This window comes from Saimiri boliviensis, chromosome 7 (assembly GCF_048565385.1).
Source record: "Saimiri boliviensis isolate mSaiBol1 chromosome 7, mSaiBol1.pri, whole genome shotgun sequence".
NCBI lineage: Eukaryota > Metazoa > Chordata > Mammalia > Primates > Cebidae > Saimiri > Saimiri boliviensis.
In genome coordinates this window covers 32,014,555-32,036,182 of record NC_133455.1, presented here as the reverse complement: position 1 = coordinate 32,036,182, position 21,628 = coordinate 32,014,555, and the positions used below count along the sequence as shown (strand labels likewise).

Genomic DNA, 21,628 nt, shown 5'->3' with positions numbered 1-21,628 from the left:
TTTTTTTTCAGTAAATGATAAAAGTTGGCTACCATGCAAGTGCTAGAGATGAACTTAAATTTAAGGAGGGGCACTAAAATAAACTTACATCAAAATTTAATTACTAAAGATTAATAAGGTACTATTTTTTACCAGATCTTAGTAAAGACGTGTTTGTTTGTATATGATGTTAACTCTTCTGTAGTTTAGAATGGCGGCCTCTCTATGAACAGGAAGAGGAGTAAAAACCTAAGGTCGGGAGTTCAAGACCAGCCTGACCAGCATAGTGAAACCCCGTCTTTAAAAAAACAAACAAACAAACAACAACAACAACAACAACAACAAAACCTTATGAGTATTTAATAGAAGAAAAAAGAAATTTTACTTGACTTTAAAATGCAAATCCAGATTTTTATAAGTTTATGCATTTTCTACTGCTTTGGAACTCATTTATTTTCCTGTAGAAAACAAGTTTTATGCTAATTAGATTTGAGAAGCCGCCTACACAGGCTGGGTCATTTCTGGAAGGAAAGATTTTGGGCCATTCAATCTCTATCTAGGTTCCAAATATGATTCACATATTTAGCCAGTTCATGGAAATCTCCAAGCATAAAAATACGTAGCTTGGTACTATAAGGAACTGTACCTCAGATTATCATTTCTAGAAAGCATTGACAGATCAACATTAAGGGTGTAAAGAATATGGAATTCTGAACATCAGTATAATTACTCTCCTTTTTGTTGAGATTAACAGGATGATGGAAAATTTTCACTGTTTTCTTCAAATTTTGCGACTATATATTGTATGTATACATATGTATATATAGTGTATGTGTGTATACATACATATATACATATATACACACACACATATATATGAGACCTTCAAGCTAGAAGTGCTTATGTACATGCTTACATGTGTGTATTTGTGTGTGTTTCAAACATTTCTTGAATGTCTGCAGTAGGCCTGCCATGATAGTGTTTTCCCAAACTCTCTTTTCAAACTTAACTCTGTGTAATAATAGATAAGATTCTCTCCATCTTTTAAAGGTGAAAAAACTGAATATAGCTCCCCAAGGATATATGGTTAATATGTTATAGAGTCAATATTTAATTGTTTGTTAGTCCTTGTTCTGCTAAATACTAAATTAAATAAAAATGATCAGGAAAAATGAACTACTTTAGGTTTTTTTAATTGTATTATATTTTCACATCTTGATGCAAGAATTTCACCACCATGCTTCTCCACTGTAAAATACATTGACATTATTTTATCTTATAGTGTGCATACCCTAAGTATAGCCTCATCTATTCTAAAGATGTCTCAGAGTGGATGGCCATACTCAGGTGGTTTTTCAGATTCTCCATATTAGATGTACAGCTTATAAAAAAGAAAAGAGTTATTTTAGCCATCCATCCATCCATCCATCCCTCACCTGTCATGTGCCAGGTACTGTGCTAGGTGTAATACCTTAAGGTAGTGGTGAATGTTTTGATACAAAGTGCAATTCAGGAAAATAAAAATATTTTCAGATCACATCTTGTTTGGTTGTTCAAAATGAAAACAACTTGATTGCTTTCTAGGAAAAGGCATTTACATGTGAAAGTATAACATAAGTGTGTGCGTGTGTGTGTGTGTGTGTGTGTGTGTGTGTGTGTCTTTTCCTTGATGTTACTTGTCCCTTTCTCTCTATTCTCACCCTTCACTCTCCATTCGAAGAAGGCAGCCAGGTCCCTTGAACTCCTTTGTTTCAGCAGAGTTTTATGTTATCTAAAGTTCCTGCCTTTTGTATTCTGAAAGCCTGAGCTTCCAGGACTGATGCTTGGATGGAAGAAGCTGTGAGAGAGATATCCTATAGAGGGAGCCAGGCTTCTGGCAGGGTGAATGAAAAGGGAGGGAATGGCTGTGTTGCATGCCTGGGAGACTGCACCAGAGCCACCTGAACTGTCAGTTGCACAGAGAGTTCCTAGCCTGAGAAAGGAACTTGGGAGTCTCTGGGAAAGAGGCAGTCCCATCTTCCTGTTTCTTTATTTCCAGTGTCTTGAACAGAGCATGGAGTGCGATAGGTGCTTACTAATGTTTGTTAGTGACTGAGTGAATGTGTGAATTCCACTGGAGACTTGAAAAGCTGGCAGCTCAGCAGTAACCATTGTGTCTTGGACACTTGACTGGTCTTTCTAAATGTTCTGCTCTTTACAAAACTCCTAAGACCTTTGCACAATTCTGGATACATGAGGCAGGAGAGTGGGAGGTCAGCAATAACTGAAATTAAATTGTACACCAAGACAGTGAGTGGAATGGGAACTTGGAGATAGATTTAGTTTGATGCAATGATAACAACATTACAATGCAATTCATATATATATATATATTGCATTTTAGGTTTAGGGGTACATGTGAAGAACATGCAGAATTGTTGCATAGGTACATACATGGCAATGTGGTTTGCTGCCTCCATCCCTGTCACCTATATCTGGCATTTCTCCCTACGTTATCCCTCCCCAACTCCCTACCCACCACTGTCCCTGCCCTAGACCCTCCCAACAGGCCTCAGTGTGTACTGCTCCCCTCCCTGTGTCCATGTGTTCTCATTGTTCAACACCCGCCTGTAAGTGAGAACATGCAATGTTTGATTTTCTGTTCTTGTGTCAGTTTGCCGAGAATGATGGTTTCCAGGTTTATCCATGTCCCTACAAAGGACATGAACTCATCGTTCTTTATGGCTGCATAGTATTCCATGGTGTATATGTGCCACATTTTCCCTGTCCAGTCTATCATTGATGGCCATTTGGGTTGGTTACAGGTCTTTGCTATTTTGTAAACAGTGCTGCCATGAACATTCATGTGCATGTGTCCTTATAATAGAATGATTTATAATCCTTTGGATATATACCCAGTAATGGGATTGCTGGGTCAAATGGAATTTGTATTTCTAGGTCCTTGAGGAATCACCACACTGTCTTCCACTATGGTTGAACTAATTTACACTCCCACCAAGAGTGTAACAGTGTTCGTATTTCTCCACATCCTCTCCAGCATCTGTTGTCTCCAGATTTTTTAATGATTGCCATTCTAACTGGCGTGAGATGGTATCTTAATGTAGTTTTGATTTGCATTTCTCTAATGACCAGCGATGATGAGCATTTTTTCATATTTGTTGACCTCATCATATGTGTCTTCTTTTGAAAAGTGTCTGTTCATATCCTTTGCCAACTTTTGAATGGGTTTGTAATGGGTTTCTTGTAAATCCGTTTTAGTTTTTTGTAGATTCTGGATATAAGTCCTTTATCAGAGGGGTAGCTTGCAAAAAATTTTTCCCATTCTATTGGTTACCAGTTCACTCTAATGATTATTTCTTTTGCTGTGCAGAAGCTCTGGAGTTTAATTAGATCCCATTTGTCTATTTTGGCTTTTGTTGCCAATGCTTTTGATGTTTTAGTAATGAAGTCCTTGCCTATGCCTATGTCCTGAATGGCTTTGCCTAGGTTTTCTTCTAAGGTTTTTATATTGTTAGGTCTTATGGATTAAGTCTTTAATCCATCTGGAGTTAATTTTAGTGTAAGGTGTCAGGAAGGGGTCCAGTTTCTGCTTTCTGCACATGGCTAGCCAGTTTTCCCAACACCATTTATTAAACAGGGAATACTTTCCCTATTGCTTGTTTTTGTCATGTTTGTCAAAGATCAAATGGCAGTAGATGTGTGGTGTTGCCTCTGAGGCCTCTGTTCTGTTCCATTGGTCTATACATTTGTTTTGGTACCAGTACCATGCTGTTTTGATTACTGTAGCCTTCCAGTATAGTTTGAAGTCAGGTAGTGTGATTCCTCCAGCTTTGTTCTTTTTGCTTAGAGTTGACTTGGCTATGTGGGCTCTCTTTTGGCTCCATATGAAGTTTAAGGTGATTTTTTTCCAGTTCTATGAAGAAGGTCATTGGTAGCTTGATGAGGTGACCATTGAATCTATAAATTACTTTGGGTAGTATGGCTATTTTCATGATATTGATTCTTTCTAGCCATGAGCATGGAATATTTCTCCATCTGTTTGTGTCCTCTCTTATTTCGTTGAGCAGTGGTTTGTAGTTCTCCCTGAAGAGGTCCTTTACATCCTTTTGTGGCAATTGTGAATGGGAGTTCGTTCTTGATTTGGCTCTCTCTCTTTTTTTTTTTTTTTTTTGAGACAGAGTTTCACTCTTGTTACCCAGGCTGGAGTGCAATGACACGATCTCAGCTCACCACAACCTCCGCCTCCTGGGCTCAGGCAATTCTCCTGCTTCAGCCTCCTAAGTAGCTGGGATTACAGGCACGTGACACCACGCCCAGCTAGTTTTTTGTATTTTTAGCAGAGACGGGGTTTCACCATGTTGACTAGGATGATCTCGATCTCTTGACCTCGTGATCCACCCACCTCAGCCTCCCAAAGTGCTGGGATTACAGGCTTGAGCCACCGCGCCCGGCCTGGCTTTCTTTAAGTCTGTTATTGGTGTATAAGAATGTTTGTGATTTCCACACATTGATTTTGTATCCTGAGACTTTGCTGAAGTTGCTTATCAGTTTAAGGAGATTTTGGGCTGAGACAATAGGGTCTTCTAAATATGCAATCATGTTGTCTGCAAATAGAGACAATTTGACTTCTGCCTTTCCTAACTGAATACCCTTTATTTCTTTTTCTTGCTGATTGCTCTGGCCAGAACTTCCAATACTATATTAAATAGGAGTGCTGAAAGAGGGCATCTTTTTCTAGTGCTAGATTTCAAAGGGAATGCTTCTAGTTTTTGCCTATTCAGTATGATATTGGCCATGGGTTTATCATAAATAGCTTGTATTATTTTGAGATACATTCCATCAATACCTAGTTTTTTGAGAGTTTTTAGCATAAAGGCCTGTTGAATCTTGTCAAAGGCCTTCTCTGCATCTGTGGAGATAATGTAGTTTTTGTCTTTGGTTCTGTTTATGCAGTGAATTATGTTTATAGACTTGCGTATGTTAAACCAGCCTTGCATTCCCAGGATGAAGCCTACTTGATCGTGAAGTGTAAGCTTTTTGATGTACTGTTACAATCAGTTTGCTGGTATTTTATTGAGGATTTTTGCATCTCTGTTCATCATGGATATTGGCCTGAAGTTTTCTTTTCTTGTTGAATCTCTGCCAGGTTTTGGTATCAGAATGATGTTGGTCTCATAAAATGATTTGGGGAGGATTCTCTCTTTTTGGATTGTTTGGAATAGTTTCAGAAGGAGTGGTACTGGCTCCTCTTTGTATGTATGGTGTAATTCGTCTGTGAACCAATCTGGACCTGGGATTTTTTTGGTTGGCAAGCTACTGATTGCTGCCTCAACTTCAGCCCTTGTTATTGGTCATTCAGGGTTTTGACTTCTTCCTGGTTTAAACTTGGGAGAGTATAAATGTCCAGGAATTTATTCATTTCTTCCAGGTTTATTGGTGTATGTGCATAGAGCTGTTTGTAGTAATCTCTGATAGTAGTCTGTATTTCTGTGGAATCTGTGGAGATATCCCCATTATCATTTTTTATTGCATCTATTTGATTCTTCTCTTTTCTTTTTTATTAATCTGCTAGTGGTCTACCTATTTTGTTGATCTTTTCAAAAAACCAGCTCCTGGATTTATTGATTTTTTTGAAGCATATTTTGTGTCTCTATCTCCTTCAGTTCTGCTCTGATCTAAGTTATTTCTGGTCTTCTGCCAACTTTTGAGTTTTTTTTAACCTTGCTCCTCTAATTCTTTCAATTTTGACAATAGGGTGTCAATTTTAGATCTTTCCTTGTTTCTCATGTGGGCATTTATTGCTATAAATTTCCTGTAGACACTGTTTTAAATGTGTCCCAGAGATTCTTGTACGTTGTGTCTTCATTCTTGTTGGTTTTGAAGAACATCTTTATTTCTGCTTTCATTTCATTGTTTATCCAGTCAACACTCAAGAGCCAGTTGTTCAGTTTCCATGAAGTTGTGTAGTTCTAAGTTACTATCTGAATTCTGAGTTCTAATTTGATTGCACTGTGGTCTGAGAGACTGTTTGTTATGATTTCCATTATTTTGCATTTGTTGATGAGTGATTTACTTCCAATTATGTGGTCAATTTTAGAGTAGGTGTGATGTCATGCTGAGAAGAATGTATATTCTGTGGATTTGGGATGGAGAGTTCTGTAAATGTCTATTAGGTTTGCTTGGTCCTGGTCTGAGTTCAAGTCCTGGATATCCTTGTTAATTTTCTGTCTTGTTGATCTGTCTAATATTGACTGTGGAGTGTTAAAGTCTCCCACTATTATTGTGTGGGAGTCCTAGTCTCTTTGTAGGTCATTAAGAACTTGCTTTATGTATCTAGATGCTCCTGTATTGGGCACTTATATATTTAGGATCATTAACTCTTCTTAATGCTTTGATCCTTTTACTATTATGTAATGCCCCTTTTTCTCTGTTGTCTTTGTTGGTTTAAAGTCTATTTCATCAGAGACTAGGATTGCAACTCCTGCTTTTTTTTTGCTCTCCATTTGCTGGGTATATCTTCCTCCATCCCTTTATTTTGAGCCTATGTGTAACCTTGCATGTGAGATGGGTTTCCTGGATACAGCACACCAATAGGTTTTGACTTTTTATCCAATTTGCCAGTCTGTTTCTTTTGATTGGGACATTTAGCCCATTTACATTTAAGGTTAATATTGTTATGTGTGAATTTGATCCTGTCATTTTGATGCTAGCTGTTTGTTTTGCCCATTAGTTGATGCAGGTTTTTCATTGTGTCGGTGCTCTTTACCATTTGGTACATTTTCGGAGTGGCTGGTACTGGTTGTTCCTTTCTATGTTTAGTGCTTCTTTCAGAAGCTCTTATAAAGCAGGCCTGGTGGTGATGAAATCTCTCAGCAATTGCTTGTTTATAAAGGATTTTATTTCTCCTTCCTTTATGGAGCTTAGTTGGCTGAATATGAAATTCTAGGTTGAAAGTTCTTTTCTTGAAGGATATTGAATATTGGCCCCCACTGTTTTCTGGCTTGTAGGGTTTCTGCTGAGTCATCCTCTGTGAACCTGATGGGCTTCCCTTTGTGGGTAACCTGACCTTTCTCTCTGGCTGCCCTTAGCATTTTGTCCTGCATTTCAACCCTGGTGTATCTGACGATTATGTGCCTTGGGGTTGCTCTTCTTGAGGAGTATCTTTGTGGTGTTCTCTGTATTTCCTGGACTTGAATATTGGCCTGCCTTGCTAGGTTGGGGAAGTTCTCCTAGATAATATCCTGAAGAGTATTTTCCAGCTTGTATTCATTCTCTCTGTCACATTCAGGTACACCTATCAAATGAGATTAGGTCTTTTCACATAATCCCATGTTTCTTGGAGGCTTTGTTCCTTTCTTTTTACTCTTTTTTTCTCTAATTTTGCCTTCTCATTTTATTTCATTGAATTGATCTTCAATCTCTGATATCCTTTCTTCTGCTTGGTCAATTTGGCTATTGAAACTTGTGTATGCTTTGCAAAGTTCTCATGTTGTGCTTTTCAGCTCCATCAATTCATTTATATTCCTCTCTAAGCTGCTTATTCTCATTAGCATTTCATCAAACCATTTTTCAACGTTCTTAGTTTCCTTGCATTGGGTTAGAACATGAACTTTTAGCTCAGAGAAGTTTGTTATTAACCACCTTCTGAAGCCTGTTTCTGTCAATTAATCAGACTCATTCTCCACCCAGCCTTGTTTCCTTGCTGGTGACGAGTTGTGATCCCTTAGAGGAGGAGAGGCATTCTGGTTTTGGGTATTTTCATCCTGTTTACACTGGTTTCTTCCCATCTTTGTGGATTTATCTACCTGTGGTCTTTGTGGTTGGTGACTTTCAGATGGGGTCTCTGAGTGGACGTCCTTTTTGTTGTTGTTGAAGTTATTTGTTTCTATTTCTTAGTTTTCCTTCTAACAGGCCCTTCTGTTGTAGGACTGCTGGAGGTCCACTCCAGGCTCTGCTTGCCTGGAGATCACCTGTAGTGACTGCAGAACAGTAAGGGTTGCTGCCAGTTTCTTCTTCTGTTATCTTTGTCCCAGAAGGATACCTGCCAGATGTCAGCCTGAGCTCTCCTTTATGAGGTGTTTATTTGGTTATTTGGGGGTCAGGGAGCTGCTTGAGGAGATAGTCTGTCCCTTATAGGAGCTCAAGTGCTGAGCTGTGAGCTATGTATTTCCGTTCATAGCTGCTGGCAGGTATGTTTAAGTCTGCTGCAGCAGAACTCATAACCGCCTTTATTTTCCCCAGGTGCTCTGTACCAGGAAGGTGGAGCTTTATTTGTGTTAGTTTTTGTGTAGAGATTTGCTGCACTGGCTGAAACAGCCGTGCTGGAGACTCATGGCACTTTTTCGTCCAGGAATCTCCTTATCTGTGGGCAGTAAAAATTCATTTGGAAATGTGGTGATCACTCACCCTCTGTGTCTTTGCTGGGAACTACAATCCAGAGCTGTTCCTATTGGCCATCTTGGATCAGTCCCCACAATGCAATTCTTACTCTTGAGTTCATCCAGTAAGATTCAAACCTTCCATCCATAGTTTAAAAAGTGGAGTGCCTACTCAAATCTTGTAGGCAGTAGCATCCATTAAAATAAAAAACAAAAAAACACTGCTTTTTTAATCACCAAAGTTTTAAAATCTGAACATTGTAAGAGGAAAGCATTTAAAAATATTTTCCTCTGAAATTATATTGAGAATTATGTTTTAAAGCTCTGCAGTCCATGAATCAGGTGTATGTGTGTACATATGCATATAAGCATATATTATATTAGCTAGCTACTATGAAGTATGTCATTCAACAGTTTTACTGAACCTTTTAATTCTTGCTTTAAATTATTTTCTGTGTCCAGCCCCTTTTAGAGACCTTTCATCTTCCTACCACTTGTTGCCCACCCTCTTGTTTTGTTCCTAGTTTTTCCTTTCTTGATTCCCAGCATATCTGGAAATAGACTGTAGGGACACTCTTGAGTGGCATCCATACACTGAAACACATGATTGTGTTGTAGTCCATCAGATTCTAATGAGGAAAAGGGGCACAAGATAGTGTTTGCAATGAGACCTGAGGAGTTAAAAGGATTATGGAATCATTGTTATCCTGTGGTCCGACCATTTGTATTTGCATCTGTGTCTTCATAATCATATAGTTTTTCCTACGTTAGGGGTAGTGTATGATTTTGTGGCTGAGAAGACTGAGTCATTTCTCAGTGACACCAAGTGAGTCACTTTGAATTCAATTCTTTAGCCCTGATTTCCAATGTTATTTTTAACCTACATGGTCATGCCATTTCAGAGAAGCAGATGGTAGGTTACGGGGGTGTGGGGGTGGGAATGGTGGCATCTATTGAGCAGGTAATCTTGTCTGACAATTTTGTGGCTGATCTTTTACCTATGTTATTTTAGTTTTAAACTCTCTTTGCCTTTATTTCCACATCTGTAAAAGGAAAATAGTAATAGTACATCAATGTAAAGCTCTTAACATAGTGCCTGGTACGCAGTCAGGGTTGTATTAAGTGTTGGCTGCCACCTTTGTCTTTATTCCTCAATCATTCATCCTTTCTGGGAAATCACATTTCCAGATTTAGAAGATAAAGAAATTGAAGCTTTAATAAGTTAAATATCCCAATCTAATAGCTAGTGGAAGGGTTATTATTTGAACTCAGGTCTGTCTGAATCCAAAGCTCATGCTCTTTCCAAAGAAGGTAGTCAGTAGACTTCGAGGATATTTTATGCAGAGCATGAATGACCTCATTTTATGTTGTAGAAAGGTAGCCAAGGCTAATGAATGAGCAAAGGTTGAATTAGGAACACAGTTCTTCTCTCAGTATCATTTCCAGGACTGTAAGAGGTGCCATCATCATTATCTGCCTTGTTATAGAAGTAACCAAAGTGTCTGCCTTTTCTTTGCAATGAAGTAGTAGTAAGAGAAGCTCTTCTTAGCAAATACCCTAAATCAGTAACAAGTTAATGATCTTGACCCCATTGCAGTGTGCTGGGGGTATATGCAATGCCATCATCTGTGCTGTTTATAAGCGTTGCCATTATTGAGCCAGGCAATGGCAATGACATCTTTTTTTAATTTTAATTTTTAATTTTTGTGGGTATATAGTAGGTGTATATATTAATGGGGCACATGAAATATCTTGATACAGGCATACAGTGTGTAATAATCTTATCAGTGTCAATGGGGTATCCACCACTCCAAGCATCCATCCTTTATTTGTGATACAAACAGTCCAATTATACTTTTAAAAGCACAATAAGTTATTATTGACTCTAGTTACCCTGTTACACTATCAGATACTAGATCTATCTAATTATATTTTTGTACCCATTAACCATCCCCACCTCCCTTCCACCCTACTATCTTCCCAACCTCTGGAAACCACCATTCTATTCTCTATCTCCATGAGTTCAATTGTTTTTAATTTTTAGCTCCCACTAATAAGAACATGCGAAGTTTGTCTTTCTGTGCCTAGGCTTATTTCACTTAACATAATGACCTCCAGTTCCATCCATATTGTTGCAACTGACAGGATCTCATATTTTTATTGCTGAATAGTACTCCTTTGTGTATATGTACCACATTTATCTGTTCATCTGTTGATGGACACTTAGGTTCCTTCCAAATCTTGGCTATTGTGAATAGTGCTGCAGTATACATGAGAGTGCAGATAGCTTTTTGATATACTGATTTCCTTTCTTTTGGATATACACCCAGCAATGAAATTGCTGGATCATATGGAAGTTCTATTTTTAGTTTTTCGAGGAGCCTCCAAACTTTCTTCATAGTGGTTGTACTGATTTATATCCCAACCAACAGCATATGAGGGTTCCCTCCTCTTCACATCCTCACCAGCAGTTGTTATTGTCTGTCTGTTGAATAAGAGCCATTTTAGTTGAGGTGACACCTGATGATATCTCATTGTGAAATCCAAACGTTCTACAATGAGATATCTCATTGTAGTTTTGATTGACATGTCTCTAATGATCAGTGATGTTGAGCACCTTTTCATATGCCTGTTTGCCATTTGTATGTCTCCTTCTGAGAAATGTCTATTGAGGTATTTTCCCCATTTTTATTTGGATTATTAGATTTTTTTCTCTAGAGTTGTTTGAGCTGCTTATATATTCTGATTATTAATCCCTTGTCAGATGGTTAGCTTAAAAATATTTTCTCCCAATCTGTGGGTAGTCTCTTCACTTTGTTGATTGTTTCCCTTGCTGTGCAGAAGCTTTTTAACTTGTGATCCCATTTGTTCATTTTTGCTTTGGTTGCCTATGCCTGTGAGGTATTACCCAAGAAATCTTTGCACAGTCCAATGTTCTGGAGAGTTTCTCTAATGTTTACTTTTAGTAATTTCTTAGTATGAGGACTTGGATTTAAGTCTTTAATCCATTTTGATTTGATTTTTGTATATGGTGAGAGATAGGGGTCTGGTTTCCTTCTTATGCATATGGCTATCCAGTTTTCCCAGCATCACTTATTGAAGAGACTTTCCTTTCTCCAATGTATGTTCTTCACAGCATTGTCAAAAATGAATTTACTATAGATGTATGGATTTGTTTCTGGATTCTCTGTTCTGTTCCTCTGATCTATGTGTCTGTTTTTATGCCAGTCCCAAACAGAAATTATTTTAAAATGAATATATATATATATAATATATATATACATATATTTAAATCTCATGATTTTTGTTTGTTTGCAAAGGCATATTTTAAATTTCAAAATATTTCAAATAACTTTCTGTGGCAGAAGGAAGGTTCCTGCTGTCATGTCTATAACTAGAACCCCGGGTTTTCTTTAGGGAGATATCAACACAACCATTTAATAGTTGCCAGAACACACTAGCAGAAGTTTCTAAACTTCTGTAAAAGCAGTAAATGTGTTTTTCCCCCCAATATATGATCAACATGTAACTTCAATATACAAAACAGAAACTACGTTGTTTGGTGTTGGTGGGGCCTTGCCCACACAGTTGTCTCTCTGTCCTCTCCATGGCCCCTGAGACTCCTCAAAAGGGCCATCGGGTTCCAGGGAACAGAGATTGAAAACTGCTAGCCTATTGGAAAGGAATAAAACCAGCTAAGGAAGCATTATGTCCTTTCTAATGGCGTTCTTTATTTATTTTGAGTTTTAAAAATTAAACCCCTTTTTTTTCTCATTGGTAAACAAGGCAGTCTTTGCCTTAGGGATGCTGTCAAGATGCATTTGAAGAGTAATGAGCATCTAGAGAGTCTTGGGCTTGCTCGTGTCATATAAATGCTAAATAGTGTTTAGCTCTTAAAATCCCAGCCTAAGGTGTTCAAAGCTATATTGTGTCTGTGTATTTCCCTGAATTTTTAGAACAACAATGGATCTATTTGTTAAATTTTAGAAAGTTGTCAGAGCTGCCAGGCTATAGATGTAAAGTATAGCTTTATTTAGATAAATGTTGAAATGGCAACAAGATAATTGCTTGGTGATTAAATGACTTCCCATTCTTGAAAGCCAAATATGATTTAAGAACAGTAGAGTGCTTCCCACAAAAACAAAAACCAGCTAGAAATGGCATGGATTTGGGATCTGAATTGGATGAGAATTCATCTTTGTCCCTTGCTAGCTGCATGGCCACACTTAGCATTTCTGAACCTGGCTTCTTTATCATAATACTTGTCTCATAGGTTGTTCTGAGAATGAAATGAGAAAATAGACTTGAAAATCCTTAACACATGGTAGGCTTTCAGTAAACTGTAATCCCTTATCTGTCTCTCTTCCCACCTCCTTCATGTTTAATTTCCGTGATTCTAAGAGAGAAGTAGACATGTTCAAGCCATCTTACTTAAGGTAATCAGAATAAGAAAAAACTAAAAATTGATATCATCCTACAGTTAGCTATTATTTATCTTAAAATGCATATTGAATGTCTCCTACTTGGTAGCCCTTACGTCAAATTGGAGCTACCTTAGCTCTTCACCTTAAAAGGACCTTAGTCTAAAGACACAGAAATGGTCTTGTTATAAAACAATGTGGTAAGTGTTAAAATTGAGATATAAACATTTTTTTTTGCATTCTAAATTATTCCTGGAGGTGTTCTTTTTTGTGCTTTTTAGTGATACTTTGAGGTCATTATGTAATCCCCTGAGAATTCTGAGTATCAGATGTAATAACTTGGAAGTTAGGACAAAAATACTATAATGAACTGGTGCTCTGGAGAATAAATATAGATACTTGGATTATGCTGCAAAGCCCTCTTATGTCTTCTTCAATGACCTGTAATTTCACCTTCTTTTCTTTGCATTTGAAAATTCAGAGACTAAAATACTTCTATACTGTAATACCAAGGTGGGGTTATTTTAATGCATTTGGGAAATAGAGAAGTAAAGGAAAGAGCAATGAATCAAAGTCTTTGTGTTTTTTGGTGCATTTCTTACTCTCTTCTAGACTATTTCTAAAATAGACTTGCTGTTTGTTTTTTTCATTACTTTTATAGCATCAATTCCCCAATTTTGTTCTCTTGCCTGGAAGTGTTAGGGCTTCCCACTCGTGTCATGTCCAGCACTTAACTCTAAATCTTGGTTCAATGAACAAATGGCAGAAAATAATTCATTAATTAGTTTGCTCATTTATTTGAATCTTTGCTATGTTTTTATGATCTCTTTTTCCATAGGGAGTTAACAGTAGCTAACATCTCAAATGATTTTCACAGCAGGAATAATTGAAATAATTGCAAATATTTGATTTGATTAGTAAATTCAGTATTACAGAAGTAAATTCAACTTTTTATCATGTAGAGATCACTGCCATCTGCCTGCCTGCTGGTCCTCTGACTTTCCTGCTCTGCCTCCATCCTGGGATGGTATAGACAGAGCCAGTGCTCAGAAATCTCTGAGTCTGATGCTTTACTCAAGACTCTTTAGCTGATTTTTGGTCTCCCAGGCAATTTAAGGTCCTTGATCCTCGTTATTCAGTTCTAGTATGTGAGTCCTTACTGTTTTGTTCCCAAGTTGTTTTTAGGCTGAGCTTCTGATCTTTGCAATAGGGAATCATTTCAATATCTCCCTTGCCTTTCCAAATGCATGGTATCCACCTACCCTGACCCATCTGCGCTGCCTAATTCTGTTCATACAGCCCTTCCTGGATCCGAATGCAATGCAGATCTGTTACTTGAATTACATGGAAGTTTTGCATTTTCTCTCCTTCTTCTCATTCTTAATAGACTCCTCAGAGTATTGGACTCTCTTTCTCATTTAATGAGCCTAACAGCAGGATTCTACCAGGTAGACAATTATTGAACATTTTTCCTTTTAGGAGAAGAAGTCTAAAGGAGGTGATGGGATTCATTCACAAGGGACCTTGTTTGAATGAACAGCATCTTGGTGATGGATGGAAAGGCCTCACTCCCGCTTTGGCTGGGTAGTGAGCTCTGAGAGCAGGGCCGTGCCTGGGCTGTCTAGTACTTCAGCCCCAATTCCTAGCTCAGCTCAGTGTCTGCCTGTGGTAGGCACTAAATAAGTACTTATTGAATCAATTTATTTATTTATTTATATTTTTAACTTTTGAGATGGAATCTCACTTTGTCACCAGGCTGCAGTGCAGTGGCGTGATCTCAGCTCACTGCAACTTCTGCCTCCTGGGTTCAAGTAATTCTCCCACCTTAGCCTCCCAAGTAGCTGGGGTTATTGGTGCCCACCACCATGCCCGGCTAAGTTTTGCATTTTTAGTAGAGACTGGGCTTCACCATGTTGGCTGGGCTGGTCTCGAGCTCCTGACCTCAGATATCTACCCACATTGGCCTCCCAAAGCGCTGGGATTAAGGGTGTGAGCCACCACACTCAGCCGAGTAAATTTATTTTTAAAAATTGGTTAATGGTGGAAGTTGAGAGTTGCTTTTGCTTCTTAAAGAAACAATGTAAGTTTGCATCAAAGATTTTATTTTGTTTCTAGAACTTACCTTGTAGTTACAGATGATAATATCAGAAACAGTGATGAAATATGGATAAAGCACACATGCTTCATCTATATGGTCTACAGTCTTCTTTCTGACCATGTGTTCAGCTGGGCATTATCTGACAGCAGACTTTCGAATCTCTGATGAAGATACTGAGAGGCTGCCAGGTGACAAGTCGCCTTAATATCACCTATTCTCTAATAGTCAGATTGCCAAGACCGACTGATTTCCCTGAATATGCAAGTGGCAGCAGCCCCATGACTTCCAGAGAGTGAATCTGATGGGAAAGAAAGAGCTCTCTCCCTTTCTCAAGCTAGCTGCTTCCTCTAGAGTCAAGTCCCTTGGGCCTTTAATGGAGAGTAGGGATTCTCGGCATTAGCACCAATTGCTATTTTAGGCTGGATCACTCTGTAGGGGCCGTCCTATGCATTGTGTGATGTTTAGTAGCATCCCTGGCCTCTACTCACTCAATACCACTTTCACTGTCCCCTTCTCCCCAGTAATGACAATAAAAATATCGCCAAACAATGACAAATGTGAATTGGGAGAAAAAACTGGTACCAGTTGGGAACCACGGACATAGAGGGCATTGTTGAACTGATTGTGCCAGTGCCAGAAAGTAATACTGATAGAATATGACCTGGTATTTTCTATCCTTGGCAAAAGCATAGGAGGATACATGTATATGCATGTCAAAAGTTTTTCTTTAAGTATGAATCTAGATGTGCACCTCAGTGTCCTTATTACTTGCCCCTTTATCTCACACCCCCTCCCAAGCCATTGCTTACTTGTAAATATCTCTTCTGCCTTCTTATATTGATAAGACCAAAATATTCACTTTAAGCTCCCAGAGTCTAGTTAGAATCAGCAAATCAGCATTTGTTGTAGGTCTGCCATGTGTCAGCCACCATGCTAATATGCACATTGATGTATTCCTCTTGGCCACTCTGAGAGAGGAGTTTGCTATTCTTGTCTCACTGGTGAGGAAACAGAAGCACATATTTACACAGCTAAGTGGCAGAGTTCAGAATAACGAGCAGGTCTTCTGACTTGGTTAAACGATATTTTTATCTTATTGTTCAAATCTCATCAACATTGACTTGAAATTTAATTTAATCACTGTCTGCTTGAAAATTTAATCACATTACTTGAAACTGTGGAGTACTGGCTTGCAAAAAAGAATCATATTAGGAACAACATATGCAAAGACCCAGAACCATAGAATGTTAAATGAAAAGGGCTCCGAGATATCATTACATTGTGACCATCTTCAGGTCATCATTGTGTCATTGACCAAATATGCGTTGAAGGCTTACTCTGTGCCAGGGCCTCTGTACATCAGTCAAGATAGATAAGGTCCTTACCTTATGGAACTCACATTGTAATAAGGTAAACATCCAGTAAACAAGTCTAATACATAAATGAACAAACAAGATAATTACTGTTGTGTTAAGTGCTGGGAAGGAAATGAACAATAAGAGGAGAATAATTATGGGAGGGAGATCTTTTTACATCCAGTGATCAGGGAAGTTGTCTTTGATCCTGACACCTCCCGAAACACGGGACATGTTGCTCTTCCTCAACAAGTGTTAATTCCTCTCCATAAGCACCTAGCACAGTACCTGGCACAGCGTCGGTCCTACATCCCTTGGTTGTATGAAAAGAGCATGATTCTTTTTTCTTTGTAGCCTTATAGGTCTTAAATCGTATAATACTTTGTTTTAGTTTCCTTTTGCTGCTGTAACAAATTACTACAAACTTAGTGGCCTCAAACAATATGTTTAATATCTTATAGTTCTGGAGGTCAGAAGTCCTAAAATCGAGACCCTTCTCTCTGGAGTCTCCAGGGGAGAATCTGCTTTTTTGCCTTTTCTGTCTTCTAAAGGCCACCTGCGTTTCTTGGCTTGTGGCCACATCCTATACCTTCAAAGCCAGCAGCATAGCGTCTTCCAATCTCTTTTTCTGATTCTGGCCTTCTTGCCTCCCTCTTCTGAAGATCCTTGTAATTTCATCAGGCCTACCCATGTACTCTAAGATAGTGTCCCCATTGTAAGATCCTTGGCTTAACACATCAGTAAAATTATTTCAGTGATAAAAGGTAACACATTAACAGGTTCTAGGAATTAGATCATATTTGGGGGGTCATAATTCACCCTCTCACAGTTAGCAATAAATGTTAATTTTCTTCCATGCCCATTATATTTTTAAGGTGAACAACCTGAAAAGCTGAATGAGTTGCCTAAAATCACATGCGTGGATATAGCTTTATGCCTGGTCACCTTATCTAAGTAGATCATTTCTGTTCTCTCTATATCCAAACTCTGCTCTTTTCTTTAGCGAATTCACCACAATTTACATGTCTTTTGTTTTGTTTTGTTATTGCCGCAAGAGCAGGAAGCCAGATCACTTTAATTTATCAAGGTGTACTCATCACACCGCTCTATGCCTGACACAAAGTGTGCACATCTCTAAAATGTTTTTAATGAATGAATACTCTATTATGTGCTTGGGTAATAAGAACCCAATCTCTCATGAATTATTTTGTGCAGTGACTTCTGACAGGTTGTAAACCCTCAGCCATTTTTAAAACATCAAAAGGAAAAGTGAACCACAATACTGGCCCATAATTCAAGTAGGTAAAAAAGAAGGGACTCAACCCATACCTGGTATTATATTCTTTCCTCTGCTGGTGATGAACTTTCCTTTCTGGCATGCTATAAGGCACTCTGCATTTGAACATGGTAGTCTGTATCTAGAACTGGAATATACAGTGCTTTGTATATTGACATGTTATTAACATCAGTCTTTTGAGAGAGCTTCTGAGTGGCTCACTTCATTATTTAATTCAGGATAAGAGGAAGAAGAAAGGCCAAAAGTCTAACTATATGCTTTGTTTTGCATTAGATTTTCTCTATTCTGCCTTAGAGAAGTAACAAAGGAGGAAAAATTACAGTTCTTACTGAACAGTGCAAGTGGCATGTTTATGGGTTCACTTAGCAAGCTGTAAAACACTTAAATGAAAAAATAAAATTAAATTTAATGGTATAGGTCATCTCCAACCCAGAAAATGAGCTCCTAGAAGTCTTAGATCAAAGTACCTTATGCTAAACAACCATGTGAAGGAAAGATCAACAAGTATAACACCTCATGTTATCATGAAAGACAAATTATATTTACCTTACAGAGGTGCTTTCCTTTTTATTTTCCTTAATCTTGCCTAATGAATACACTGTTTGGTCAGACTTGTTTTCCATCTGACGTTCTTTTCTCTTAGGAAATAATATACCTGTAACTCAAGGTGTTATTAAAATGATGAGAAAATATGAACCCAAAGGGAGATGTTTTCTTAGTATTGCTTTCAAGACACAAGATTTTTACCCTTGTAATGTATTTACTTTGGTTCTAGTGGCCAAGGATGTCAATATTCTTTTTGATGAATTAGAAGCTGTCAGTAGTCCTTGCAAAGATGACGATTCTCTTCTTCACCCGGGAAACCTGACTAGTACTTCAGATGATGCCAGCAGATTGGAAGCTGGGGGAGAGGTAAGAGCATATAATTTCTTACAAATGTCATTCATGATCCAGACAGGAGCCTGTGAAGCGTATTCCAATGGACTGTTTAAAGTTATAATTTCATTGAACTATAGGCTCTTGTAAAACAAGGAACAGGTTTTATATTCCTTTGACATCACCCATGGGTTCAAGCATATTTCAAGGATCCTAAATATACCTACACTCAAAACAAAGTTTCCATTTTTCTTAAACCTAACTTTTTTTTTTTTAAACCACCCATCATTTTAAGATAGCCTACATTCTTGAGTGTCTCCAGCTGGTACAAAATGAGCTTTAAAGGGATGGACTTCCTTATATAGATCCCCCAGCAGGTAGAATAGTGACCTAAAATGCACCAGCCGTCAGTTGATTTTGTTGTCTGAAGCCTCTCTGAGTTTCCATTTGCCTCTGTAATCTGGAAACTTCATTGCAACTGTAAATAGACCCATCTATTTGTGTACCATTTTGGAAAAATTAGTATTTTATTGTAGGCATTCCTCTTTGCTGAGGTTGTATCTCAATGGAGTTTATTATTTCCTTTGTACATGCACTAGGTATAGATAAATAGGCACACAGAATCAGAGTAATTTATTTATTACATATTCCTGTTTTTGATATTCCAGAGCTAGTTAACTGCTGAAAGGATGACACCTGCAACGGAGAAAATTGTTTACTCTTACCAAGCTTTGCAGACCTCTCCCCACAAATATCATACACTGTTATCCATGATTTTCTTTCTGTTTTTTCTGTTTGTTTCTTTTTAAGAAAAAAAACTAATTCTGTTATCTGTTCACGCAGATACTTTGGATACCATAATGTGGCATAATGAATGGACTTTGAAAGGGTCCTCAGAAAGCAGATAGTCTCCTCCCTGTAACTTACAGATGAGGAAACAGTGTCAGAAATGTTAGGGCTTTGCCAAAGATGGCCCAGCTCATTGTTCTGCTAGGAGCCAATACCCCTTCTGATGTCTTGGCTGAAGCCATTTTTGAAGGCAGATGCTTATATGTTGAATTCACAGGGCAACCTTCTTGCTTGGCAAATAATTGTTACTAAAGTGCTTATTCAGGTAGACTCCCGAGTGTCTCTTAATGCAAGAGCCAAAAAACTAGTCAGTGAGGATTGGTCATCAATTGAAAATGTCTACACCAAGACATGGTACATGGGCATTCCACTCCTCCTGCCTGAGATTTTTCTTTTGGTTAAGGTTTGTGCAAGGATGTGATTTCTAGCAATGACCCTTCAGGTCTGGCATGTTTGTCTTCTTCATACTACCATTGGAAAAGACAGAGTCCACCATTTTCACTTGGCTGGGTTTATAGACACAATCTTGAAATCTATTAGGCTGAGAAATTTGGCTCCAGCCCAAAGATCCCATGCTTGATGGTGTCTTTCAATATTGTATAGCAAGCCTGAAGAGCCTGGATGAAAATTCAATCCACTCCTTTTGTTCTTTACTTTTTAATATTACTGCAAATTAATATTTGTAACTTTTTTGTAAGTTACAAAGCATAATAATAAATGGACACCTGGAACCATTGTCTAATTTATGAGCTAGAATGCTATTTTTCATATGATACTGGCAACCTAATTGTAGATTACTAATACCAATTGTTTTTTAATGGACTGGAAAATTAGTATTAGAGTGTATGTAAATAGAAAAGATAAATAATTATATTTTATGAAACTTGTCTCATATTTTGTATATGTATATTCACATATGCACACAAAGATAAAATAAGATGTTTTTCTTAGTGTGGGTGAAAAAATTGAGAAACACTGAACTAGAATATTCCTAAAACCAGTGAAGCTACTTTCAATCCCATACGTCTACCTTGCCAGAGGTACCATCTTTCTAAATTTGTTTTTTATTTTCCTGCTTTAAAAAACAGTTTTACCACATACATTTGTAGTCTCAACTACTTACATTTAGAGGTACTTTATTTTATGCTTTATTAAAAAATGTTATCATATGGTATGAAGTCTTCTGACACTTGCTTTTTTACATCAGTGTTGTTTTTTAGATTCATTTTTGTTGTTAGATGCAACTATCATTTATTCATTTTCACTGCCATATAATATTCCAGTGAATGAACCTTCTATAATTTATTTGTTTATTGTCTCTTCATGGACATTTGAGTTGACTCCCACTTTAAACATTTTCCTATTATAAATAATGTTGCTATGAATATTCATATATATGTCTTCTACTTGCCTTATCAAGAATTTCTCTAGGCTTACATGTTATGCAGATGTTCAGTTTTGCAATATAATGTTAATGTATTTTCTAGAGTGAGCATAGCAATTTTCACTCTCATCACACCTGCAGAATATGCAAATCCTTAGTTGCTTCACGTCCCTGGCTACACTTGGTATTTCTACGTGTTTTATGTTTTGCCCACTTACCTCAATACTTCTTCCAATTTTTATTTTGTTTCTTCTTGTTTACATTTTTTACTAATGAATATGTAATTGAACACAGTGAAAATAATTGTTCTTTAATGTTACTCACTTGAACCTTGGTTTGATGAATGACTTAAACTGGTCCCTTTCTCTCTGTGTACAGACAGTGCCAGAAAGAAACAAATTAAATGGACTCTACTTCAGAGATGGAAAGTGTCGAATTGACTACATCCTTGTGTACAGAAAATCTAACCCCCAGATTGAAAAGAGAGAAGTATTTGAAAGAAATATTAGAGCAGAAGGATTGCAAATGGAGAAAGAGGTAAATGGCTTGCTTGGATGAGAAAAAAAATATACGTATCTATTCATATTGAGAGGCAATATGAAATAAACAATTAGTCATAATTTAACCAAACATTTAATTTGGTCAGAGTTTGCCAATATTCAGAGTTTGGGAATGTTCCAGCATTTAGACTTTCACAGCGCAGTTTGCTTTTGAGAAAATTTTAATGCCAAATGATTCCATGAAAATCAAAATATTCTATTCCAGTTAAATAGATTGTTTTGAAGTGTGATTCTTTATCTAACTTTCTATGTCTACCCTTTCTCTGTATATGTAAATGGAGAGTTCTATTCGCATGGATGAAAGAAAACTTTGAGTAAAATGCAGTCACTCTCTCTAGAGATTCTTTTTACATTTCAGGAAATATCATGAGCTTGAGCATCCTTGTATACCAGAGGAAATTGCCTGGCCAATTTGGTTAAGAGCAGCTGGA

At 37.6% G+C, this 21,628-nt stretch overlaps 1 protein-coding gene across 5 annotated transcripts in view; it reads left to right on the top strand.

Moving 5' to 3' along the window:
- The window catches only part of ANO4 (anoctamin 4), a 390,977-nt gene that overhangs the window by 204,818 nt on the left and 164,531 nt on the right, over positions 1-21,628 (top strand). For all 5 annotated transcript variants that reach the window (XM_074402350.1, XM_010340214.3, XM_074402349.1 and 2 more), the window contains 2 exons: positions 18,304-18,440; positions 21,016-21,174. In XM_074402350.1, the coding sequence (XP_074258451.1) occupies positions 18,304-18,440; positions 21,016-21,174 (296 nt within the window). The remainder of the gene's footprint in view (positions 1-18,303; positions 18,441-21,015; positions 21,175-21,628) is intronic.